The 27,277-nt window shown below is 33.7% G+C and overlaps 1 protein-coding gene across 4 annotated transcripts in view; it reads right to left on the bottom strand.

Moving 5' to 3' along the window:
- Positions 1 to 27,277, bottom strand: part of Anln (anillin, actin binding protein) — a 60,956-nt gene that overhangs the window by 8,989 nt on the left and 24,690 nt on the right. The window contains exons 9-22 of one of the 4 annotated variants that reach the window (XM_077796781.1): positions 23,864 to 23,977; positions 22,550 to 22,788; positions 21,752 to 21,897; positions 21,333 to 21,480; positions 20,525 to 20,660; positions 19,301 to 19,483; positions 17,646 to 17,772; positions 16,846 to 16,894; positions 16,699 to 16,755; positions 15,848 to 15,886; positions 15,537 to 15,558; positions 14,497 to 14,609; positions 13,080 to 13,133; positions 3,698 to 3,784 (exon numbers count right to left, since the gene is read on the bottom strand). In XM_077796781.1, the coding sequence (XP_077652907.1) occupies positions 3,698 to 3,784; positions 13,080 to 13,133; positions 14,497 to 14,609; positions 15,537 to 15,558; positions 15,848 to 15,886; positions 16,699 to 16,755; positions 16,846 to 16,894; positions 17,646 to 17,772; positions 19,301 to 19,483; positions 20,525 to 20,660; positions 21,333 to 21,480; positions 21,752 to 21,897; positions 22,550 to 22,788; positions 23,864 to 23,977 (1,514 nt within the window). The remainder of the gene's footprint in view (positions 1 to 3,697; positions 3,785 to 13,079; positions 13,134 to 14,496; positions 14,610 to 15,536; positions 15,559 to 15,847; positions 15,887 to 16,698; positions 16,756 to 16,845; positions 16,895 to 17,645; positions 17,773 to 19,300; positions 19,484 to 20,524; positions 20,661 to 21,332; positions 21,481 to 21,751; positions 21,898 to 22,549; positions 22,789 to 23,863; positions 23,978 to 27,277) is intronic. The other 3 variants (XM_026387612.2, XM_026387613.2, XM_026387614.2) reach the window with 3 other exon arrangements.

Here is a 27,277-nt window from a genome sequence, read left to right as displayed (position 1 = left end):
TACTTGTATGATTTGTATCATTAAAGAAAAAAGGAAAAAAATGTAACAATGCTATATATAGATCATGAGTTGGCAAAATTTTCCTTGAAGGGCCAGAGAATAAATATTTCAGTCATAGTAGCTCATCTAGTCTATATTACAAATATTCAGCGTTCTTTTGTAGCACAAAAGAAGCATAGACACTAAGTGTAAACAGATTATCCTATTTCTACAGCAACAAGTGGTGGCCCCTACTTTGCTATCCCCTGATGCAGATAACCTAAAGGCATCTTTGTGTTTCATTTCAGAATACACCAAGGTTTTCCTACCTTTAAATCACAACTTTACCTTTCTGATTGTTGGGTAGCTAAAAACAACACTAGTATTATTTGATTCTGGCTGTGAGGCACACTATTCCAAGAACATGTTTTCACATTAACTCAACTAATCCTAGCACCAACACTGCAATAGGATACACACTCTTTCCAATTCACTGGTTTATGTGAATTTGGCAAAGGCAGTTTGTATGAGATGCTTCCATGATAGATAAAAAACCTCAAATCAATAAGCTTAGTTTAGTAAAATATTCCTAATAATCATATTCCTCCTGTCCTTTTTCCTGCTCCCTAGCTCATTCTTTTTCCCAACACATGCTTTTTTCTGAACAACACTGCTCATAGCTAAGAAAGAAATTTTGTCATTTCAATTTCAAGCACAAGTTAGTGCAGGTGACTCATGAGCTCCCTTCTGTGTGCATCTTTTACACCCTGAAGGTAATAGTCAAGGGAAATGCTAATGGAGTTATTATCATATCCTACTTAATCAAAGAGGAATAAGACAGCCTTTTCATCTTTATAGCTGAGGAAAATGAGGGTTAGGGGAAAATTAAGTGACAACACACAATAACAAAGCAAAATTGGCATCTTCTAGCTCCCTGTCCAAAACGCTTTTCTGCTGTCATCATTCAAGACTGATCTGGACCCACATTGATTTAGAACCAAGTACCAATGTCTCTGGCTACAGACTTCCTCCTCCAGCTGTCTCTGGCACAGCAGGAAAATAAATTGAACCAAATAGTTTTCATTTCAGTTACAATCTCTATTTTTTATAGAAGGTAGGTGGAATTAAAAATGCATTGTTTAGGCAGAGGACAAAGTCATATGAGGGAGTTCTGAGCTCTTCATTTCTGTGACTGTGGGTGTAATAACAATGGCTTTAGAATTCAAGTCTAGTTAAGAGCATAGCTCAAAAATTAAATAGGTTACACATTATATACACATGAACTGGCTACTAGAACAGAACCTATCAGTTGCTAAAGGTGTCTGCAATAAAATGTAAAAATATTTACATTCAGAGGTCAGTAAGTAAACATGACTTTCAAGTCAGAAATTTATTTTAAAATTCTTTTCCAAGACTATCTACTGCCACCTACTGGATTTATAACTGAAGAAGCTAACAAGAAAGGAAAAATTGTGTGTGTTATCTGTGAGAAGTCTGATTTAGCTAGGCCACATGGGCTTTATTTTATACTTTAACTCTTCTTTTTTGCACCTTTCAATAGTAACTGCAAACTTATTTGTAATATCCCTTGTATCATTCAAATTCTTGTGTCAAAGAGAAAACCAATTTGATTTTCACCATAAACAAAATTTTCTATGTATTCTACACATATACTATTCTCTAATGACAGAAAAAGTATAATTCTGTATAGACTGATCCCATGAATTATAGCTAGAGTGCATTTCATCCCCTCTCATGACCTTGCTTTATGAATTACTCTAGTTCAAGTTCCCTATGGCTTCTATCTTCATCCTCTTTGGCCCTGTTAGAAATCACTCATTTGTATTTGGAGCTGCTCAAGTCTCTCCCATCCTAATAAATGAGGACCAAGTCCCTCTTTCACCCTGCAGTACACTCACTCTTCTCTCTTTTCCTACTTGCTACCAAACTTTGTTTACAAGAGTTACTCCTGCTCTCACTCCTCACCTCCCATCAGATCCAGAACCAGTTGTGACCTAGAGAACCACTTGTGATCTAGCCTCTGTTCTTGCCAAGGCTGAAATGACCACTTTATTACTCCAGCAGTCACAGTGGATTCTTATCTAACTTGACCACTCCCTCCTTCAAACCCTTCCCTTGGCAACCAAGGTATTTAATTCTCCATTTCCTTCCCTGTGGAATCCTCTGAGGGCTTATCTCACTTAAATGTCAATGTTACCCCTGGTTTGCTCTGCTCACTGGCCCTGGCCTTCCATTACTACCTTGACATGCAGACACATCCATACCTCTATCACCACTAAAACTTCTACCCTCAGTTCCAAATCCTGATCTTTGAAACACATCTCTAGTCCTAAAATTCAAATAATTTAAAACCCAGCTCATTAAAACTTCCCACTGCAAGTAGGAATTGACTGGGAAGGGGCATGAGGAAACTTATTAGTTTAAATCTTAATAGAAATTTGGGTTATACACATCTATGTATTTATCAAAACTCAAGAAATGTGCAATTAAGTTTCAGGGGAAAGCCCTTAATGTCTACAATATATTTTGAAATTCTTCCAAAAAAGATAGAGGAATGGCTGGATAGGAGATATGTGGTAAAACAAGGTAGTAAAAAATGTTACAGGTATAAGATAAAATCTAGAAAGTGGATAGATGGATGCTCATTGTAAAATTCTATACACATTGCTATTTGTTTGCCATTTCTCACAATAAAATGTTGGGGGGGGGGGGGAATACATGGCCTCCAGCCTCAAATGTGGGAAGGAAGAACACACTTGCTCTTCCCCCCAGGTGCTTTACCCTCAATAGTATTCCTGCCACTCAAAATGTGCAAAGAGGGAGCTGAGCGCCATTTGTGACTTGTGCTTTCCTCACCTGCTAGAGCCAAATCACCTGTGTCTGCTTGCTTCCTTCGTCATGTCTCTCTGATGAGCCATTCCCTGCATCCCACTTGTGGTTCCCATCATCTCTCACACCCAGTATCTGTTTCCTAACTAGCCTTTCAGGATCACCATTATCCAATCATGTTCCATATGTCAGGTCAAAATGATTTTTCTAAACCCAAAATTTAGTGTTTTCCTCTGTTTAAAATGCTTTAAGAATACCCCACTGGCTTCAGAATAAAGCCCCAAATCTTTTAAATGCCCTTTAACACTTGGCCCATTTCCCCTAACTATACTTTGCTTTCTAGTCCCTCTCCTCCCTCCACCCCTCCCCTTAACTCAAAGGCTGAAATACCTGTCATTGTTGGAGTGTCTCATGCTTCTTTCCTTCAGGTGGGGGTAAGAGAGGGAAGGGCCCTCCAGGCCACTGTACATGCTCCCCTTATATGGAACACTTATCTCCTTTCCCCTAACTTATTCAGTGAGCAGTTTAGAAGTTACTAATTCCAGCAGCTTCCTTTAACCTTCTCCACACACAGGACAGATATTTTGCCAGCTCACACCTACCCCACTGTGTTTTCTCCTACTTTAGTACTGTATTGTAGTTGCCTATTCATTTGTATTTCCCTTAGTGAACCAAGAGCCTTAGTTGAGTGATTGCTTTTTATGGCCTATGGTATTCCAGCACAATGACTGGCATATAGACGATTTGAAACAAATCTTTATTGAACCAATTTATCATTTAATCACATAGACCTTCATTCCTATGGGAAACCAAGTCTATGTTTTATAAAACTGAAAAAGGAAAATAAAGACTAAATGATGCTACTTACTAGAAAACCTTTTTCTTCAACACTTGAATTCACTTGACAATTTATTTTTAAATGAATATGACCTTCCAAAGGAGACAAAAAGGGTACCTGGAAGAAAAAGGGTAAATTATTTATAAAAATAGTTTCAAAGATGATTTTTCTTGATAAAACATGTATAAATCATGAATAAAGAATAATATGCATAGAAAATACATCATTTCTAAAGTTGGAATATAAAAGACATAGCCAAAAAGCCACTGATTCCTTAGCAACAAACACTTTTGAAGAATAAATTAATTCACTGTACAGCTTGATTAAAAACAAAAACCCTAATTAATGTGAAAAATAAAACATAGATTTAAGAATAGAATACATATTTATCTATTCTCCATCAACAGAATATACTCAACAGGAGACCAACTGCTTAAATTTACTCACTAATAAAGAAAAATGAATTGCAGAAATGAGAAAGCTAATCCTTAGACTCATAGGAAATTGTCAAAAGTCCTAAAAACCAAAATAATCTTAAAAAACAGAAACAAAGATGGAGAAATTATATATCCCCATTTAAAAAAATTAATTCACCAGGTGTAGTGGTGCTTGCATTTAACCCCAGCAACTTTGGAGGCTGAAATAGGAGGATCACAAGTTCAAAGCCAGTATCAGCAATTTATTGAGGCCCTATACAACTTAGTGAGACCCTGTCTCTAAATGAAAATAAAAAGGTCTGGGGATATGGCTCAGTGTTTAAGTGACCTTAGGTTCAATCCCCCATACCAAATAAATAAATACATTTTAAAAAATAAAAAATTAATTCAAACTGTGGTACTTGCAAAGGATGGCACATAAACAAAGGGAAAATAGTTGAAAGCCCAAAGAAATAAATTCATATATGCCTAGCCAATTGATTTTTGACAAGGATGCCAAGACCATTCAAAGGCACAAAGCAGTCTTCAACAAATGATGTTGAGAAGATTGGATAGTCTCATGAAAAAGAGACTGGATTTGTACCTCATACCATATAAAAAAATTTAACTCAAAATGGATAATTATTTAAATATGACAGCAAATACCATAAGCCTCTCAAAAGAAAACATGAGGGGCTGGGGATGTGGCTCAAGCGGTAGCGCTCTTGCCTGGCATGCCTGCGGCCCGGGTTCAATCCTCAGCACCACATACAAAGATGTTGTGTCCGCCGAAAACTAAAAAATAAATATTAAAAAAAAAAGAGAAAAAAAAAAGGCTCTCTTACTCTCCTCTCTCTCTCCCCCCACCTCTCTCCCCTCCCTCCCTCCCTCTCTCTCTCTCCTCCCTTCTTCTCTTCGACTGACCGCTAGGGTCCTGCTAATAAAATCTCAGACAGGTAAATGGTTGTTTTGACTTGTTGAGTTTACGGAGCTTTTCCATCGTCCTTTACATTGGTACCGAAATCTGGGACGGGGATTCCTGTCACTCAAGGCAGAACCCCGTTCCCAAACTCCGAGCCCAAACGTTCCTGTCGTGGTCCACTCCTCTGATCTCCTGCCTGACATCCACCACCGGCCTGCAGATCGCTCCTCTTCAGGGATTACCAGCTACTTGCCAACGAGCGGACAACATGAACATCTAGTCATCCCAAGAAACCTCCATCAAGTGCTAAAAGATGAAGATACTGAATGACAACTCCACCGAAGGCCCATCTCTACCCCACCATGCCAAAAAAGAAATAAGCCCTTGGTTTTCAGCTTTATATGTTCTAGTCTGCCTTCTCCTGGGCATAGGCTTTTTCTACCAGCCCTACAGACTGGACATACCGTCACCTCCAATCCCTGAAGTGGTGTGAACTCTCAGCCAATGAAGAAGTAACAGCCCACTCGCCTTGCTCCTCCTCATCCTGTGTTAAGCCCATAAATATCAATACCCTGGTGGTGTTCGTTCTCTTGCTCTCTTACTCTCCTCTCTCTCTCCCCTCCTCTCTCTCTCTGCCCCCCTCCTCTCTCTCTCCCCCCTCCTCTCTCTCTCTCTCTCTCTCTCTCTCTCTCTCGCTCTCGCTCTCGCTCTCGCGCTCTCTCTCCCTCTCTCTCCTCCCTTCTCCTCTGCGACTGGCCGCTTTGGTCCTGCTAATAAAATCTCCGACAGGTAAAAAAAAAAAAAAAAGAAAACATGAAGGTAAAGCTTCATGATTGTGGGTTGGGCAATGAGTTCTCAGATATGATAGAAAAGCATAAGCAACACAAGGAAAAATAAATAAATTTGTTTTCATCAAAATCAAAAAACCTTGCAGTATAGAGGTTTCTCAAAAGTTGAAAGCAGGACTACTATATGACCCTGCAATTCCACTTTTAGTATTTGTCCAAAACAACTGTAATCAGGTTCTCAAAGTTATATCTGCATTCCCATCTTCATTGCAGCACTGCTCAAAATAGCTAAGAGGTAGCAAAAACCTAAATGACCATCAACAGAATAAATCAAGAAAATGTGATATGTAATGGTCTAGTGTTCAGAAAAGCCACAGAGCTCAACAACAAAACAATAAAAAGAACAACCCAAACAACCCAATTAAACGTTTGGCAAAGGACTTAAATGGGCATTTCTTCAAAGAAGATATATATCTGGCTGGGAGTGGTGGTGCATGCCCATAATCCCAGCAGCTCAAGAATGCTGAGGCAGAAGGATCACAAGTTCAAAGCTGGCTTCAGCAACTTAGTAAGGCACTAAGCAACTCAGTGAGATCCTGTCTCTAATAAAATATATTAAGAAAAGGGGTGGGGATGTGGTTCAGTGGTTAAATGCCTCTGGGTTCAATTTCCAGCAACCCCCCCCCCAAAAAAAGGTATATATCTGTATGACAAAGAATATATACATGTATATCTTCCAATAAAAACATAAAAAGATGCTCAAAATCAACAGTACTTGGAAAAATATAAAAACAAACCTACAAGGGGCACCACTTCATAACCACTTGGCTGGTTAAAATTTTGAAGAGAAAGAATCAAGAATGAATAAACGGGATGGATTCAAAATAAAAAGCAGCTTCTCACAAAGGAAGCAATCAATAACATGAAAAGAGAGCCTACAGGATGGGAGAAAACCTTTACCACACACACCTCAGAAACAGCACTAATCTCCAGGAAATATAAGGAAACTCTCAATGCTATATGAAATCACATATAAGAGGTTGTGAGGGGAAAGCGGGGGAAAAAACAAGGGAGAGAACTGAACAACAACAGATTAGGTAGAGAGGGAAGATGGGAGTGGAGGGGAGGGGAGGGGAGGGAGGATAATAGGGGATAAGAAAGGCAGCAGAATACAACAGTCACTAATATGGCATTATGTAAAAATGTAAATGTGTAACTGATGTGATTCTGCAATTTGTATTTGGGGTAAAAATGGGAGTTCATAACTCACTTGAATCAAATGTATGAAAGATGATATGTCATGAGCTTTGTAATGTTTTGAAAAACCAATAAAAAAATAAAAATTAAAAATAAAAAAAAAAAAAAGAACCCAAAGGCAGGGCTGGGGATGTGGCTCAAGCGGTAGCGCGATCGCCTGGCATGCGTGCGGCCCGGGTTCGATCCTCAGCACCACATACAAACAAAGATGTTGTGTCCACCGAAAACTAAAAAAAATTAATATTAAAATATTCTCTCTCTCTTTAAAAAAAAAAGAACCCAAAAAACTTAATAACCAAATAACCCAATCAATAAATGAGCTAAGGAACTGAACACTTCAAAGAAGAAATACAATCAATCAACAAACTATGAAAAAATGTTCAACATCTCTAGCGATTAGAGAAATGCAAACCAAAACTCTTAAGATTTCATCTCACTCCAGTTAAAATGGCAATTATCAAGAATACAAGTAACAATAAATGCTGGCAAGGATGTGGGGAAAAAGGAAACTCATACATTGCTGGTGGGAATGCACATTCCTGCAACCACTAAGGAAAGCAGTAGAGATTCCTCAGAAAACTTAGAATGGAACCACCATTTGACCCAGTTATCCCATTCCTCAGTTTATACCCAAAGGACTTAAAAATCAACACAGTACAGTGATGCAGTCACATCGATGTTCATATTAGCTATTTACAATAGCTAAACTATGTAACCAACCAAGATACCCTTCAACAGATGAATGGATAAAGAAAATGTGGTATATACACACAATGGAATATTGCTCAGGCTTAAAGAATGAAATTAGGGCATTTGCAGGTAAATCAATGGACCTGGAGAATATCATGCTAAGCGAAGTAAGCCAATCCCCCTAAAACCAAAGGCCAAATGTTTTCTCTGATTAGTGGATGTTCATCCATAATGGGGGGGGGGGGTAATAAGGAAAGAATGAAGGAACTTTGTGCAGAAGGAGTGAGGGAAGGGGAGAAAGTGTGGGGATGGAAAGGACAGAGGAATGAGATAGACATTATTACCCTATACACACTACCAGTGTGACTCTGCACCATGTTCAGCCAGAGGAAAGAGAAGCTATGTTCCATTTGTGTACAGTGTATCAAAATACATTCTACTGTCATGTACAACTAGTTAGAACAAATTAAAAGTAAATTTAAAAAAGAAAAAATACACAAGACATGAAAAAGCATGAAAATATGGCCCTTATCAAGAGAAAAAAAAAACATCAATAGCAAATTTAGATCCACAGATAATCTAAATGTTGAAGCAGAATAAGAATTTAGAGCAAAAGATTGGCAAAAATGGGTTAAAAGGATACAGAATATCTGCAGAGAATTAAAAGCTGTAAAACAGGTCCAAATTCTGAAATTTCAAAACTAAAGAAAAAAGAGTTTCAATTACTTAGTAATTACTAGGTAGGCTAAATAGGAGACTGGGGTACCTCAGGAAAAAAGATAGATGGACTAGAAAACAGCTTATTAGAAATGATCTAAAATGAAGTACAAAGGAATAAAGAATTAAATGAAAATAAGAACATGCCATAACTTATAGGAAAATAGTCAACAGTCTAATAGATTTCTCAGGAGCTCCAGTAAGAAGGGAGAACTGTGCAGAGGAAATATTAATGAGTTAGAATCTGCCAAAACTTACAAAATACACAACTACAGATCCATAAACCCAGAAGTCTAGAGCCAGTAAGAATATCCTTCACATATTAAGAAATTATAAAAACATTTTTGAATGAACAAAAACTAGAGAATTTATTTCCAGTAAATCTATACTACAAGAAATTTTTAAAAAGTTCCTCCTGGAGAGTGCAAGGTTCCCAGATGGAAACCTGGATTTGCAAAGGAATAAAGAACACCATAAATGGTAAATACAAAAGGGCAACATGTTAAAACATAATTTTAAAATGTCATTTAAAAATTAAAGAAAAAATGATGACAGTGTTTGATGGGAATTATAATAAAGAAGTAAAATATAATGGAATGGACAAATGGGATTATGGGGTTATACTGTTGTGGGATTCTGTTATACGGCACATGATGTGGCGTAATAATATTTCAAGGCAGACTTCAATAGGTTTAGGATGCATACTGTAATTTTTAGCAACTACTAAAAAAGAATAAATAGAAGGAAGTATACCTAAAATTCAACAGAGGAGATGAAAAGGATCACGAAAATATTCAAATATTAAATATTATCCTGAAGAAGGCAAGAAAGAAAAAACAAAGAAGCAAAAACAGATGAAACAAATAGGAAAAAAAAAAACAAGAAAATTGTCAACAAACTTTTTCTGTAAAGAACCAATTATCATTTTAGGCTTTGTAGACCATATGGTCTGTCACTTCCATTTAACTCTACCATTAGAGCATGAAGGCAGCCATAGACAACATAAAAACAAATGGCATAGCAGTGTCTCAAACAGTGTAATCACAAAAACAGATTGTTGAACTTTGCTAATAATAAAAATAATTTATTAGTATAGGTCCATTTATTGTGACAAATGTAATGTTATTTTTTTTAACAAAAGAAAGTAGGCCACAAGCTAGATTTAGTCTGTGGGTTGTAATTTGCCCAACCCTATGGTAGTCTGAACCCAAACCACACTAGTATGACATTAAATGTAAATGGACTAGACTAAACACACCAGTGAAAAGACAAAATAGTCAGACTAAATAACACATGACCATAAAAGACATTTATAAAACATAAATCTGAAATATAGACACAAAGAGACTCAAGGATGAAAAAAAATATATACACCAATAATAAAAAGCTATTTTTGACTACATTAATATCAACAATGTAGACTTTAAAATAAAGGTCATCGAAGATGGCGTGAATAATTCATCAGTATGATACAATAATCCAAAACATTTATGCAGGTAGCTCTAAAATACATGAAGCAAAAACTAACCAAAGAGGGCTGGGGATGTACCCAACATGCTTGAGGCCATGAGTTTGGTCCCCAGCACAACCCACAACCACCCAAAATTGACAAAATTAAAATTAAATGTCTAAATACTGACTGTGCTGCTCTTACTAGTTAAAAGTTTGGGAACTGATATTTTCTTCCAGCATGAAAATTCTCATAAGAAATATTTTTAAATAAATCTTTCTTATCAATAGATTAATAGACACCTCATGTAAAAGCATTTTTTTAAATTATAAAAGATGTTTAAACATATGTGACAATCTGAAATGATTTCAAATTTGAATTAGGGATTACAAATAAGAAAAAATTCAACTGTATAGATTTCATCACTAGTATAAAATGGTAACATGTATATCTAAAGTGATATTCGCTTCTAGGTCAAAAAGGAAGAAAGATGCTATTTATTATCCATCATTTCATCTGCCCTGTAAAAAAGAATAACATTTTGAGTGGAATAATCTTAATTCAGTCTAAATTTAAAAGTTCTCACCATAGTGTTAGTTCATTACAATTTGATCCTCCAACCCAAAATAGGTAACTTAAAGGGAAATTCTAAGATCCCTCCCCAAATATGTGTGTGTACATATATATATAAATTTTTTTTAATTACAATTTATATATATTATATATACACATATATAGATTCCAATCGACTAATTACATGAAATAAATCTCTAACTTTAGACATCCATATGTAGAATCAAAACATCGTATTTTCAGTATACCCATTTCTTAAAACTTCACTTCTCTCTTTTCCATATTGTCAATTTTAAGTTCTTAGGTTCTTTCCTCTCAATGCTAATTAATAAAATTTTATTTTTTAGCCCAGAGAATGCTGGAGATAAAAAAAATCTCAGAAAGATGAGGGGAAAATGTACCCTACTGCTTTAGAGCTATGGAAAAGTAGACAATATTCTTGACTAGAAGCTTATCCTGATAAAGAAGAGAATTGAAAATATTCACAAAACCTTCAAGCTTACTGTCCCCTGTCAAGTGTGGAGAATTGCATGAAAAGATTACAATTCTAATCTGTTGAAAGAGTCCACACTTCAACTGTGTTATAAAACATAACTTATGACTAGGTTGAATGTTGTCATTAATTATACACGGTATATGCACTATTTTAATCACAGAGGCCAACAGATAGAAACTTAACAGCTTTAGAATGCCTAATCACTCTACCTCCAATCCCAAAATTCTATAATTCCAATTGGTTGTTTTACTTCATAAATGTTTGCTCAAATAATATTTACATTAACATCTCTATTTCCTAAAAGGCTTACTACCTAAGAAGTTCATTTAGGTCAGATGATAAGCTCTGGATTTGTTAAGATAGAAGGCTGCCTCAATTATTTAGCTCTTTTGTGATATCAGAGACCAAACCCAGGGCCTTACACATGCTAGACAAGCAACCTAGCTCTTCTTGAAAGTCATTTGGCAAAGCTTAAGTTTCATGAATAAAGGTCTTGCAAATCTTTTTTAAGATTAAAAAAAAAAAAAGAAGAAGGATGAGCTTTGAGATGTCATTTTCCCTTTATCCATAAAAAGTATAATAAAACTATGAGTGTTCTGGATTCCCTAGAGAAAGATTTTGTGACTCCAGGATGTCAGGCTTTAAGTCAGATATCTATAACCTCAAATCAGATGGCAATCCACTATTAGTGATATCTTAAATCTGTGAAGCAAACAACCTAAGTTAACCTCAAAAGACATTCCTTTCTGAAGGGTATATCAGAGATAACCTTTATGACCGTTGGTCAAGGCACCAATAAAATAGACAGACTCTGTCTTATACTGAAAGTAGGACATGAGAGACCTGTCTACTCTCCCAAAGTCAATTAAATCAGAATATTTATATGAGTAGAAAAGGTCTCACATTTTCCCCATCAACTTACTAAGCATATAAACTTTACTATCTATTGAAATATTCTTCTATATCAACCAAAAGCTATTGGAATAAATATTTGCTTTCCCCCATCACTCACAAAAGCACATTTAGGACAAATTTTAAATGAAATGGTTTTTAATTCAGAGACTTAAGAGTAAAAGACACCAATTAAATTCAGTTATTTGATTTTGCACTCAACCATATGGTTGATAATTTAAGTTATAATTACAAAGAAGTTATTAAGAGAATGGAAATATAATATTAATTTTTAAGTGTAACATTTTGAATTAAAATGGCAGCCAAAAATTTTTCTAAAGAACAGTTTATACTTAAGATGTCAATGAAGTCTCATTTTAGAGATTAATGAAATCGCCTACATATGTAAAAATTGGCTATGTGACTATACCAAACAAGGAATACAGTTCATAGAACCCAATTCTTATGCTTATCTGATTTGCAAATTTTATTTTAAGAATTTAAAATAAGAACTAAGTAGAACAAATAAAAATGATTTTAAAAAGAATTTAAAATTTAAAAAAATACTATCCAGCATTTTGTCAATTAGCATTTCTATATTCCTACAAAATGTTTGCACTGATCCTTTACAAGAATAGCAAATCTTTTAAAAGTCTTCTAAATAAATGCTCATATTCAATATAATTTTAGTGTTAAGTACATTTTAATTTCAAGATTAATATGCAAAGTATCATCTATAACAATATACCAATTAGCCAACCAAGAATATGAAAGTTTTCTACTTTTATTTAAAAACATCAACAATAGCTTTTTCAGTACACGAAAAATCAAAACTATTGAATAATTTTAGTTTTAAACATAGTTACTAATTTGGTAGTCTAATTGGTACTTGGAAAAAAAACAAAGGGACCACAGAATTTTAAAGAATTCTTAACTAGATGAAAGCATATAGGAGGAAAAAAAACCCAAATACCAATCATGCATTTAAAAAAGAAAGAGAACTTTCAAAGAAAAATTTAAAGAATTATGAGAATGGAGAAAAAGATGCCCATTTGTAAGAGTCCAAAAAAAGTATTATGTACATAATGTCCTTAATTATTCAAAATAACCAAAAAGATATCAGAATAGTTAGTAAAACAAATATGCAAGAACCAAAAATGAAGAACTGATTTTTTTAAGCACATTAGTTTTAAGCAAAGAAAACATGGCAACCTTTTCCTGGAACAAATAGCCCAGTAGCTCTCGCTCTTTTACATCATAATTTATCTAAAACAAACAACAAAAAGACAAAGAAAAAAACAAAGACCCAGGATCACTCAATGTGTTCAACTACTTGAAATACTATATAATAAGTTACATAAATTTTTAGAAATTAGCATGTTAAAATACATTTATTCATTAACAGTAGTTAAAATTTCAAATATAGTCTGCTTTTTGTCCACCAACTAAAAGAATTTTTTTTTTATAGAATTTTAAAGTTGAGCTTCTTTTTGCAAACATAATATTCTACTAGGATACCAAGACCTCTCAGAAATAAAGTAACTTTGCATAATGTTTTCTTCTTTTCTTGATCCTGGAGATTAAAGGCACTTTACACTGAGCTACATTCCCAGCCCTTTTTATTTTTTATTTTGAGACAGGATCTCCTTGAGTTGCTTGGGGCCTCATTAAGATTCTGGGGGTGCTTAGTACGTCTGTAATTCCAGTAGCTGGGAAGGATGCAAGTTCAAAGACAGTCTCAGCAACTTAAGAGAGGCTCTAAAGCAACTTAGTGAGACCCTGTCTTTAATAAAATATAAAAAGTTTTGGGGATGTGGCTCTGTAGTTAAGTGCTCCTGGGTTAGAAACCCAGGACCAAAAACAATCACAACAAAAAAGATTCTAAAGCTGGCCTGGAATCTGCAATCCTCCTGCCTCCCAAGTCATTGGGACTAGAGTGAATTACTAGCAGAGCAAATACTAGAAATCAGGCCTTCTAACTTTTCATTACTTCTTCACCTCTATATTATGACTTCAGATATCTCTTATGGTAATATAAATATCAAAGACAAATATTGCATGTACATTCTCATATATGTAAGTTTTAAAAAGTCAATCTGAATGTAGAACAGTGAGAGTTGAGAATGGGAGGGAGGATAGGGAGGGTAGAGTATACTCAAGCACAATTAGAAGGAAGATGTTCTAGTGCTCCACAGCACAGTGGAGTGACCATAGTTCATAATAACCTATATTTTATGAAGAACCCTAAGACAAGAGTTTAAAGGCTCCAAACATAAAGAAATAAGAAAACAGAAATGCTAATTACCCTGATTTGATCAGTATATACTGTACATATCTATTAAAATAATCATACTATAACCCATAAATATGTACAATTACCACATGCTAATCAAAAAATTAAGGAATTAAAATTAAAAATACATATTTGTAAAAAATACTATATTACATAACAGGAGTCAAACCAAGTGCCTCTAGTTTGTTCACTCCTTAAAATGGTCTTATTAGCTATTCAAAAGTTTAGTCATATTACATTATGGTGAAAAAAAAATTCTCAATAGTGATGTAATGCAGATCTGAACTTTGAAGCTTTTAATTTGGGAAGCACAGGAAAGAAGTTTCTTAGGATTACCTTTTCCAAAGCAAACTTAGTGTTTCCTACTGAGGATAATGACAGTGTGTAAGATCCAACAAGAGCAAAGTTGCTGGTACGCACAGCATTGAGACCTCCTGGACTGGCCATAACTGTAAAGAAAGAAGAAATACAGTACAATCCAAAGTGACTTTTGTAAATATAAAGAAAAATTCCTCACCCCATCCTAACAGAATAAAATTAGATTGCCACAGAGAAAACTGCCTCATTTTCCTCCATTTTTAAATGTGGGGGGAATAAAATATCAACACATAAAGAAGGAAAACTATTCAGAATTTTATCTTTTTAATTTGAGGTACAGACATACCTACATTTTGAATGGTTATTTTTTAAAGACACAGACCTAAAAATGAATACATACAAAGCAATTTTCCCATAAGAAATATTGAAGAGACTTCAATTGCTATTAATCATCCAGGGTGACATAATTAAAAGCAGAGGCTATCTCTGCATAGGACTTCTTAGTAACTTCCATGCCATAAAGAAGACACTAATAACCCAAAGTAGGTGAGTAAAACAACTTCATTCTAAACCCCTATGGAAAATTTAGATATAAAGCCATTCTAGATAAAGCCTCTCCTGGCTTATTGGTGCCCCAGTTCCCAGTAAATTAGAATGAAGCTTTTCTGACATAATACCAGTCATGATCAGTAAAGTTTAAAAAAGTAAACTCCACTACATGGCTAGCACCCAACAAATTTTATCCAACAAGAGAATTAGGAGTGAAGAGTAATACTACCTGCTGGAATTGCCAGGTGACTATCATATGTGTACTGACACCATAGCATAAATAATGTAAAGATTGGTAGCCTATGTAACTAAGAAATGTACAACCAGACTATCTGTTATTCCAGCCAATAACCTTAAATGTTACTTTTAAAAAATACACAAAAACATTATCCCAAAGAAGACCAACATAAACTCTTATAAATCAAGATAGCCCATCCATAAATGGATATATTTATACATGTAGAAAAATGCTCATTTCTAAAGTTTCAAATAGTCCAGGATCCACTCACCAGAAGATTGAAGGTTGCTTTTCTAAAAAATAAATAAATAAATAAATAAATAAACAAACAAACATATATATATATATATAAAGAAGAAACATAAGTTTATTTCCTTTATTTGATATGAAGATTTAAATATTAAGTATAAAACCTTAACACTACAAAAACTACATTTCCAAAAACATTTTTTCCTATATAAATATTGAGAGCTTTCCCCCCATTAGTATATTTTAAATATTTTCACAGTACTAAGGGCTTTATAATTATAAGTGCAAGATGAAATTCTTCAAGAAATTCCAATTTCTTAAAATTTTACTTACTGTGGTTATGGAGGTGAGGAGTCTTTTTGGAGTAATAGCCTAGAAGAAAAAAAATCTTCATTTATTTCCAATTTTGTGATTCAGAGTTTAAAACCAACTTAATGTTGTATACATTCTCTCTGCCCCTGTCTCTCTCCTTTCTGGCTTCCATGTGATGATCAGGTTTCTTCCCCTTCCAACATGATGTCTTGCTCATCTCAGAGTAAGAGCAGTGGAGTTAGTGGACCACAAACTGAGTCTCAAAAACCATGAGCCCAGAATAAACTTTTCCTCAAATACGCAAAAAACATAAAAACTAACTTTGAGATGTTTCCACAGAAAAGTAATTTTAATTCTTTAATATGAATATATCATCCTTCATTAAAGATTGTTCCCTATTGCTATTCCTTTCTTATTAGTGCTAAATAAACAAACAACAAAGCCTATAATTTTCATTTTTCTTCATTTTATTTTTACAACTGAAAGTCAGAAGAAACAAATTTTTAAGAAATTATGACTTAGGCAAAGAACAAGAATATACACTTGGAAAGTTAGAAACCAAGGTGGAGGTTCTGTTTCTTATTATTCTGCACAAGTAACCACATCATTCATTAAGTACTGGTTTAGAGTAATGAGTGAGATAAGAGTACAGAGGAAAGCACTGGGGAAAAGTTCTAGGTAGTTTTAAAAGTCAGCTGTCAGGTTCACACAGACAAAGGAGACTTATCTAGACTGAGTATATCAGGAGCTTACACTTAAAATCATGATTACTCACTATAAATTTACTTTCAGTTTACCAAAAATTATAAATCAATTAAAATTAATAATTATTCCTGCTTAAAATATTTTTACTAGGTATCTATAATTCTCACCTTGGTCTTAGATGTTTTTTTCTTCTTATCAGCACCTGAGGAATCTTTCTTCTGTACCTATACACAAACCCAAAATACAATTAGCTTGATCTTCTGTCATTAAGAAAAATATACTATTGGTTAGTGTAGAAAGTTTTAATGGCTTACCAAGCTATAAACTTCAATATTTATTTGAAAGTCATTGGACACATCTTGCCTGAAAAATAATTAAATAAAACGTTTTGGTTTTTTTTTTTTAAAAAAAACCTAAATTATACCTTTGCAAATGTCACAAATAGTGTTGTTACCAGACTCTGAAAGTAAAGGCATCCATTGTGTTTTTTAACTAGAGACAATAAAAATGGACAAGAATAATCTGGGGTTTTTTTTCCCATTAATACAAGTCAGAACTTTATAACTCCAGATCTTACATAATAAAAGCAAAATTTGTTTTCAAATTATTTTGACTCTGTACTTTTCAAAATAAATCTGTGACACTAAATTTAAAATCTTTCAATTGAGACTGAATATTAAGTACATTATTAGATTTAAAGCATACATAAAAAATTGTGGTCCAGATTTAATGTGCATAACACTTCAAAATATAAAATATCTATAGTCACATGGAATAAATGTGCTACTCACTAGAAACATGAGAAACATGTAAAAAAGTTAAATCAAAAAGAGGCAGGATATACAGTTCAGTAGTAGAGCATTTGCCTAGAATGTATAAGGTCCTGGCTCAATCCCCAATACCACCACCAAAAAAAAAAAAAAAAAAAAGGAAAACTGAGTTATTTGTCCACATTTTAAAGATTATTAAGGGCTGATGAGTAACTCAGTGGTAGAATACATGCACAAGCCATGGGTGGGGAGGAGGGTACTATAAATGTCACCTGCATGCTTAGACTACATTAATTTAATTAAAAGAAAATATGTCTAAACCACAAAAAGACTAATTTACTTACAAAGTAAAAGTAGTAGTGAATGTCAGAGCATCGCCATTAAGAGAGTTTGAAGTACTTGCTAATGGTGTGGCTACCATATTTTCAGCTCCTGCTTTTAGCATAATTAAGTAATAGTAATTTGCTGCATCTGCAAGAAATAACACATTACATAATAAGCACAAGTAATATCAGATTTAGTTAACTGGCATTCTGGAAGACCAAAGTAATAAAGTCATATGGCTTACATAAAGTTTGCATTTAAAATCAATAAAAATTAATTTTCAGAAACAAAAAGTAAGATATAATCTGACAGCTATAACCTTGGAATAAATATCATCAGGTCTCTTCCAATTATGTAAGTTGAAATAACTTTACTCCACATTACTCAATTTTTGCTTACTCTGATTTTTAATTAATAACCCCTAATTCTCTTGCTAATACTATACACCTCCAAAGGATAAATTATGGTTTATTATTTCAAAACTGGAATTTAAATAATATGAAAGTTACACTGTGACAAATTCTAATAAAAACCTGAACTATTATTACACTATTTATCATTAAATAATCAGATATGTCAAGATCCATACTAAATTATCAGTAGTTTTTTGACCACAATATATCAAAATCAGAAAACTACAACAATTAGAACTGAAATTAGCTCATTCCTACAATAACACTCACACTTTTATTTTACTCTCCAAATACCTCAAATTCATTTCTCACCTATGGCTAGTCTTCTGTTTCCTCAAAGAGAAAAGTTCTACACACATTGAAATTTAAAAGAACCTTAAAAATGATGTTTATCAAACATTTAATAAAATTTTAAGCTTACTATACTTATACATCTCTCTTTTCAGATTCTACTGTCATATTGCCCTGGTATCCACTTGGCTCAGAAATACATTTTACTAGAATACATATTTTTTAAAGTTTATAGTGATTATTCAATCCAGAGGGCAAAGGAAATGTTTCAATAGAAGTATCTTCACTGAGGCACTCATGACCCACACAATAGTAATTCATAATTTATAAAACAATGAAGTGAATTTAAAATAGAATACAGTAAGCAAAATAAGTTCTTTGAAATGTTCCAGTACATTTCTACAATAAAATTAATTAATAAAAGTCAAATTGTCTGCTCTGTCATCTTCAGAAAATATTTTACGTCTAAATTTACATTTAGCCTTACATATAGGTAGGCCTATATCCATTATTGTACAGACTGGCAACCTCAGTTATCAAATATTCCCTTATTTTTTTATACACATAATCTTTTTAAAAAAACTTTCCAGAATCTTGTCAATTTTAGTGTTTAATTCACAACACATAATTTTCTAAAAATAAATTTTGAAGGCATATGATAATCATTTAATCTCTTTGTTCTTGTTAGATACACAAAACAGTAGAGTGTATTTTGACATATTCTAATTAGGATCCATTCTTGTGGTTGAACATATGTGGAGTTTCACTGGTTGTATATTCATACATGAACATAGGAAAGTTACGTTCAATTCATTCTTATACATATATGTTGATAAAAGAAACTTTGAGGCTCAAAAAACAAGCTTTGCTTCTTTATACATGTGCTACTTGTACCTTTCTTATACAAATTCAATCTAAGTGAAGTTCATAATTTAACATGCTGTTGTTAATGGAAAAAAAAATCACAATACCTGGCTTCTGAGCTGTACTGCACACAAAATCTGCTTTTAGAGGCAAGCGGATCTCTGACAAAGTAACTGATCCTTTGGATGGGACAAATTCACTCTGGAATATGGAATCAGCCTTATTCTTCCTCTGAGGCCCTTCATTCTTCAGTTTATTCAGCTGATCAATCAAAAGCGTTCTCTTCTCAGCTAAGTAAAAATAGTGAGTAAATATCCCAATTCAAGAAAACACACTGATGTGGCAATTGTACATAAGACCAGCGATAAAATCAATAACTCTTTTGTGATAAATGTTTGGTAAAATCTCAATTGTTCATCTATTTTACCAAGTCTTAATTTAATTCTTCAACTTTTGACCATCTTTCTGGTGTGGTATCATCTTTCCAATGAACAAACTTTGTCATTATCACAAACATACACACAGAGAGATGGAGACATAATATGTGTATATATACCACACACACAAACACACACACCCATACCCCCCCCACCCACACACACACACATTTAGGATATTCTAATTCCAGTTACCTTTATCTTTTATGCAAATTCCATTTTATTTTATATGGAAAATAAAACTTTATAAAAAACAAATAACAGATCAAATTAAACAGCTGGGTGTAGTGGTATATGACTGTAATTCCAACAACTTGAGAGGTTAAGGCAGGAGGATCACAAATTTGAGGCCAGCCTCAGCAATTTAGCAAGACCCTAATAAGCAACTTAGTGAGACTCTGTCTCAAAATAAAAATATAAAAGGCTAGGGATATAGCTCAGTGACAAAGTGCCTCTGGGTTCAATCTCCAATACCAACAAAAAAGAGAAAAGAAAGTCTTTTCTTTAAAATTAGAGATTTCTTAAGATTTCTTAAGTCAAACTCAGAAAGTTAAGGGTACTGTGTTTTCTCTCATACGAAGAAGCCTATAAGGAAAAAAGGAAATGAAGATGGGGAAGACCCCATGAAAATGAAAGGGAGCATAGTAGAGAAAAGGGACCAAGGGGTAGAAGGAGGGGACAAAGGGGCTAAGTACTGTGAAGTGATAGTAGCCAAATTATATTGTTAAATTGTGTATTGTATGAATATGTAAAAACAAATTCCATCAATATGTACAACTATAATGTACCAATTAAAAAAATGGGGAAAAATTAGAGATTTCTGAATATACCAGAGGAAATAAGTTTTCCCTGATTAGTGACATTTTTTTAATTTTTCAGGTATATCACACATACTTGCAATTAAAAGAAGTCTTTCTGCTTCAGCTTCTTCTAGGGACCCTTTCCCATGCTCTTCATCAACACAACAGTTAAGAGCCTGGCTAGCTTGATAGATCACTGTCTGCTGCAAATTTATTTCATTATTGAGTTCCTAGAGAAACATAAATGAGAGGAGGGAAAAGTACACGTTTTAATCATCATTTTCAGTTTATTTAAGCTTGAATTCTAACTAATGTAATTGGGTAGTTTCCAAATTTTTCAAAGAGTAAAAATCAAAAGGTTAGTTTCACTGCTCAGGTTTCTAGACTATGTACCAAAACCATTTAATAAATAAATTAAACTACAAACACTTTTTCCAGTAAAAGACTCTATCCAACAAGGTAGAAATGAAGAAAATATTTTCTTAACATAAAAAGAATACTTGAGGCACCAAATAAATTTCAAATTTTACCATCATCCAATTAATAGCTATAATTTAAAGATATTTGTAACCAACATGTTTTAAAAGAAAATTTCAGAGTTGGAATGTAGCACAGTGGGAGAATACTTCCTCTATTCATGCAGCCTTGGGTTTAATCCCTAGAACTGCAAAAAATAAAAATTAATAAATATTTCAGCAATATGAAACAAGTTTCTGACTTTTCCAAAAATAGTATCTTTGGGAAATTAAACCAAATTCAAGAGAGATTTACTTAGCTCCTGTGTCAGATACCCTTCTAGTCACTTAAGGTATAGAAAGGAAGAAAACTGGGCCATTGTCCTCAAAGAATTCACAATCTAGTGCAAGAAACATCCTAAATCCCCTTTCTACTGAAGTGCATACCTGCATTTTCTGTTTGATATTAACTTGACCTGAAAAGGCATTCTTTTTTTCATCTAATTTTGAAGTAACATCTTCTTTCCGAACAATCACTTGCTTTATGGAAGGACGGTCTGTTTCTTTGAATCTTTGAGACCTATATGCATCAATGCTTCAGGAAAAGTTAGACTCTGTTAGAAATCCAGCAACATACTGAGCTTTATCCATTATTGAACATGTCAACAGAATTTGATAAAATTAAACATATCAGCAGAACATTTCACCACCATGGAAATGCCATTTGGTGAATGAGACTGAAAAGTTATTCCAAATTTTTATACAGGTAAGTTATTAATAACATTATAAATATAAATGGTAATACAACTTATGTCAATCTAAACCGTGAACCTGAGTGAACCAATACCTTCCCCAAATCACCTTACCTATAAAGAAGATCTCGATCTTCAGAACCAATGCTATCACCAGATTCAGCTCGAGGAACACGGGTTCTCTGGAACTTTCCTGGTTTTGGACTCTCATCGCTTGCATGAGTATCTCTCAATTCCAATTTAGGTGAGGAAACTAAATTCTGCAGGAAAGCACATCAGATATGGGTAGATTTTATGGATGATTAACATTGATTCTAAATGATAATTCATTTAATTCTAAAAAGAATGAATTCTTCATGATTAGGAAATAAATATTCAACAAGTCAACTGACTCACTGTAAAACCAAAGGACTTTAAAAATAAATTCCTAAAAAGAAAATGAATAATGGTTCAAAGTTAAAAAAATATGTCAATCAATGTCCAGAGCTGCAGTTATCCAATTTAGGGTGACAGCTAATGATAGTAATTAGCTCTCAATGAATGTTAGTTATGTCTGGTGCTAAACACTAATATATTAACATAATTTAATATTCACATCAACCCTCTGATATAAGTACTATTGTAAACCTCATTTAATGAATGAGGGAACTATTCACAGAGAGGTTAAATAACAATAAATGTCAGAGCCAAGATTTATAACCAATGTCTGCCCTTGTAAGCCACATTACTATTTGGAGATTAAGGAAAACAGCAAAATACTGAAGAGTTTTAATCTCTTCAGAGAATGTTCATTAGTTTTGCAAAATCTCCTTAACTACAAAGTGCCAAATCCCCAATAAAGCAGGATGGGAGGTTCTAATATTAACTCATTTATTTTTGTCATGGGCCTGTTTACATTTAGTCTTTTCTTACCTCTGGACTTACCACACCAACTGTCTGTGCTAACGGAGCAAGTAAAGACATTGAGGAGATATTCAATGCATCTTCCTGCTCTTCATTGCTTTCTGCTTCTGCTTGATCCATCTCCTCTTGACTCTTTTCCATATCTAGCTCACCTTCCTCAAGGACATCACTGAAGATATCATTAATTACTTTTGAACTGTTGATATCATCCTCATCATCCACACTCAACTCAATTTCACGTACCACTTCTGAAAAATATGAGTGGATTCCATTTAAGGCTTTAAGAAGAGAAAGCAAAGAAGATCTAACATTCATGTACTTACTAAATAAACAAGACAAAAAAATGTTGAGGAAAAACACTTCTCATTTCAACAAAATACTACTAACAAATGAAACAAATTTTTCAAAGTTCAAATAACATTTTCTAAGAAATGAAGGTTGAGTCCATCAAAAGCTGATTCAATGCCTTGGATTTAGTACAGAATATTAAATTTAAGAACTCAAATTATAGGATAATATACAAAAGATTCAGACTTTCAAAACATGTTCTTTCAAATGACTTTTTTCATATTGGTGCGGGTTGCTTTTTCACCTGGGTGACAAAAATAGGCAAACACTAATGTCACATAGGGCAGTTCTAAAATAAGCCTTTGGGGCCACTAAACTCCCTAACAGCACCTGCAGAATATGGCAGTCCCATTCCCTATGAAAGTGAATGGCAGTCCTAAACAGATTTTCACAGGGGTGAAATAATTACCTAACAATTACTACTAATAATACCACAGATTTTTGTGGAAGCTAGATATATCCTAGTTTAAAAAAAAAAAAGAATATTATAAAATCACATTTTTAAAATACAGGACACTGTATATTTGAATATGTAATTCTAATATATTAATTTTTATAATGTGGCCAAAGTTATAAGAAATAAAGAATAGTGGTACATATACACAGTGGAATATTATTCAGCTATAAATAAGAATGAAATTATGGCAAAGGTCGAATGTTCCCTCTGACATGCAGATGCTGACTCACAATAGGCTAGAGGGTGGGAGATAGAGGTTTACCAGATTGGACAGTGAGGAATAGGGTAAAGGGAGGGGAGATGGGAATGGCAAAGACAGTAGAATGAATCAGACATAGTTTTCCTAAGTTCATATAGAATATACAATCAGTGTAACTCTACAACATGTACAACCACAAGAAAGGGAAGTTATACTCCATGTATGTATGATATGTCAAAATACACTCTACTGTCATGTGTAACTAAAAAGAACAAATAAAAAATGAAAATTAAAAAAGAAATGAAGAATAAAAACCAACCAGTCTGCTGTTCAACGTTTGGGTTTGATGTTGTTACTTTTAAGGACTTTTCCTCTTCTAAAAACAATGTTATTTTCAAAGGACTAGATTTCGTCATTTTGCACTCAGTAGAACCTAAAACAATTTTTGAGAAAGACTGCATTAAAAGACATAACAACCTAGAATTTTTAAATTAAGGAATCATGTTTTTATTATAAAACTATGCCGTTAAGATATTCAAATGTAGAAATATGGAGAGAACCTTCTAAATATACCTGTCCTTACTTTGACTTTCCTATCTCTTCCTCCCCACTGAGATAAAGAAAGGGGACACCAATATTACCAGGTTATTGTTTCTTTCATTCAATTTTCCCTGTATGTAGAAATGTGCATATCTTTTATTTTATTTTATTTTACCAGAAGGTGATCATACTATACCGCTATGCAATTTTTCACCTTTTAAAAAAGTGTCAATAAAATCACTCAAAAACTAGGACTAGAAGAAATCTACTTGCTTCATAATGAAGTCCACAGCTTTATTACAACTTTATTTACAGGCAAACACCTGTAAACCCAAAGACTCAGGAAGCTGAGGCAGGAAGATCTTGAGTTCAAAGATAGTCCTCAGCTACTTAGCAAGGACCTAAGCAACTCAGTTAGACCCTGTCTCTAAATAAAATATTAAAAAAAGGCTGGGGATGTGGCTCAGTGGTTAAGCACCTCTGGGTTCAATACCTCACCAGTACAGGAAAAAAAAAAGAAAAAAGTCCTCAGCCAAAATTATACTCAATACTCAATAGTCCTCTAAGATTAGCAACAAGGCAAAGATGACTGCTGTCACTACTTCTATTCAACAGAGCATTGAACATTCTAGCCAAAGCAATTAGGTAAGAAAAAGAAAATTATATGCATCCATATTACAAAGGAAGAAGTAAAATTATCTCTGTTCACAAATGATAGCATCTAATATATTGAAAATCCTAAAGATTCTATCACACCAAAATAAAAAGAAAAAACTGTTAGAACTAATAAGTGAAGCAAAGTCACAGGATACAAAATCAATGCATAAAAATCAGTTGGGTATGTATACAGTAACAGTGAAAAATCTGAAAAGGAAATTTTGAAAACAAATCCATTTACAATTATGCCAAAAAGAATAAAATGCTTAGAAATAAATCTAACCAAGGCTTATACTCTGAAAACTATAAAACATTGCTTAAAAAGAATTTAAGGAATACACAAATAAAAGGAAAGACACCCATGTTCATGGATTAGAAGATTTAATATTGTTACTATGTCAGCATTATCCAAGTAACCTATAGATTCAATGCAAGTCCCATCAAACCCTAATAGCATATTTTTCAGATATTAAAAAACAAAGCTATATCCTAAAACTCATAAGGAATCTAAAGGGAACTGAATATCCAAAATATTTTTTAAAAAGAACAGAGCTGGAGGATTCATACTTCTTTTTTTTTTTAGAAAGTCTTTTTTTTTTTTTTTAAAGAAAGAGTGAGAGAGAGTGAGAAAGAGGGAGAGAGAGAGAGAACTTTAATATTTATTTTTCAGTATTTGGCGGACATAGCATCTTTGTCTGTATGTGGTGCTGAGGATCGAACCCGGGCCGCACGCATGCCAGGCGAGCGCGCTACCACTTGAGCCACATCCCCAGCCCGGACTCATACTTCTTGATTAAAAATTTATTATAAATCTACAATAACCAATGCCCTATGGTACTGGCACAAAGACAAACATACAGATCAACAGAACAGAATAGGTGGCTGAAGTTGTACCTCAGTGGTAGAGTGCTTGTCTAGCACATATGAGGCACTGGGTTCAATCCTCAGCACCATAAAATAAATAAATAAGTAAAGGTATTGTGTCCATCAACAACTAAAAAAAAAATTTTTTTTTTTTTTTAAATAAAACAGACTAGAGAACACAGAAATGAAACTTCATATATATGGTCAAATGATTTTCAAAAAGGGCATCAAGAGAATTCAAAAGGAAAGGAAGAATTTCTTCAAGAAATGATGCTAGGAAAATCGGATATACACATGCAATACAATGAAGTTAAGACTCTTACAACACACTTAAAAATTAACTCCAAATAGATTAAAGACTCAATGTAAGACACAAAAGTATAAAATTTATAAAAAGAAAATAGGAAAAAAGCTTTACAACATTGGATTTTACAATATTTTCTTGAACATAAACCCAAAAGAAGACAACAGCAACCCTCCCCCTGCCCAAAATCAGATAGATTGCATCAAACTTAGAAACTTTTGTGTGTCAAAAAATATAATCAACATATGCAAAAGGCAATCTATGGATTGGAAGGAAATATTTACAAATTATATATCTGAGGAAGGGGTTAATATTCAGAATGTATAAATAACTTCTATAACTCAATAACAATATATCAGGGCTGGGGATGTGGCTCAAGCGGTAGCGTGCTCGCCTGGCATGCGTGCCACCCGGGTTCGATCCTCAGCACCACATACAAAGAAAGATGTTGTGTCTGCCGAGAACTAAAAAAAATAAAAATAAATATTAAAAATTCTCTCTCTCTCTCTCTCTCTCTCTCTCTCTCTCCTCTCTCACTCTCTCTTTAAAAAAAAAAAAACAAAAAAAAACAATATATCAAAGGATTATAAAATGAGAAAAGGATTTGCATTACATATCTCCAGAGATGATATTCAATTGCCCAAAATTGAATGGAAAGATATTAAATATCACTATTCAGAGAAATACAAATAATAACCACAATGACATATCACCCATAACATCATTAAGATGTCTATTATTAAAAGAAAAAAGAAAGGAAAAATACCTCAAATAGAAAATAACAAAGCATTGGTAAGAAGTGGAATAACTGAAGACCTTGGGCGATCTTGGTGGGAATATAAAATGGTGCCACTGCTATGGAAACAATATGGTGATTCAAGATCAGTCTCTGCAACTTGGTGAGGCCCATAGCAACTTAGTGAGACCCTGCCTTCAATTTTTTTTTAAATATTTATTTTTTAGGTGTAGATGGACACAACACAATGCCTTTATTTTTAAGTGGTGCTGAGGATCGAACCCGGGTCCCGCCAGCGTTAGGTTAGTGCTCTACCGCTGAGTCACAATCCCAGCCCCAGCTGCCTTCAAATTTAACAAAAAATAAAAAAGCCTGAGGATATAGCTCAGTGGAAAAGTGCCTGGGGTCAATCCCCAGTACCAAAAAAAAAAAAAAAAAAAAAAAAAAGCCAAATGTCTTCTTTGATATAAGGAGAACAACTAAGAACAGAGCAGGGAGGAAGAGCATGAGAAGAAGATTAACATTAAACAGGGATGAGGGGTGGGAGGGACAGGGAGAGAGAAGGGAAATTGCATGGAAATGGAAGGAGACCTCACTGTTATACAGAATTACATATAAGAGGAAGTGAGGGG

The sequence above is a fragment of the Urocitellus parryii genome, chromosome 3 (genome assembly GCF_045843805.1).
Source record: "Urocitellus parryii isolate mUroPar1 chromosome 3, mUroPar1.hap1, whole genome shotgun sequence".
NCBI classification, from domain to species: domain Eukaryota; kingdom Metazoa; phylum Chordata; class Mammalia; order Rodentia; family Sciuridae; genus Urocitellus; species Urocitellus parryii.
This window is presented reverse-complemented; position numbering and strand designations above follow the sequence as displayed.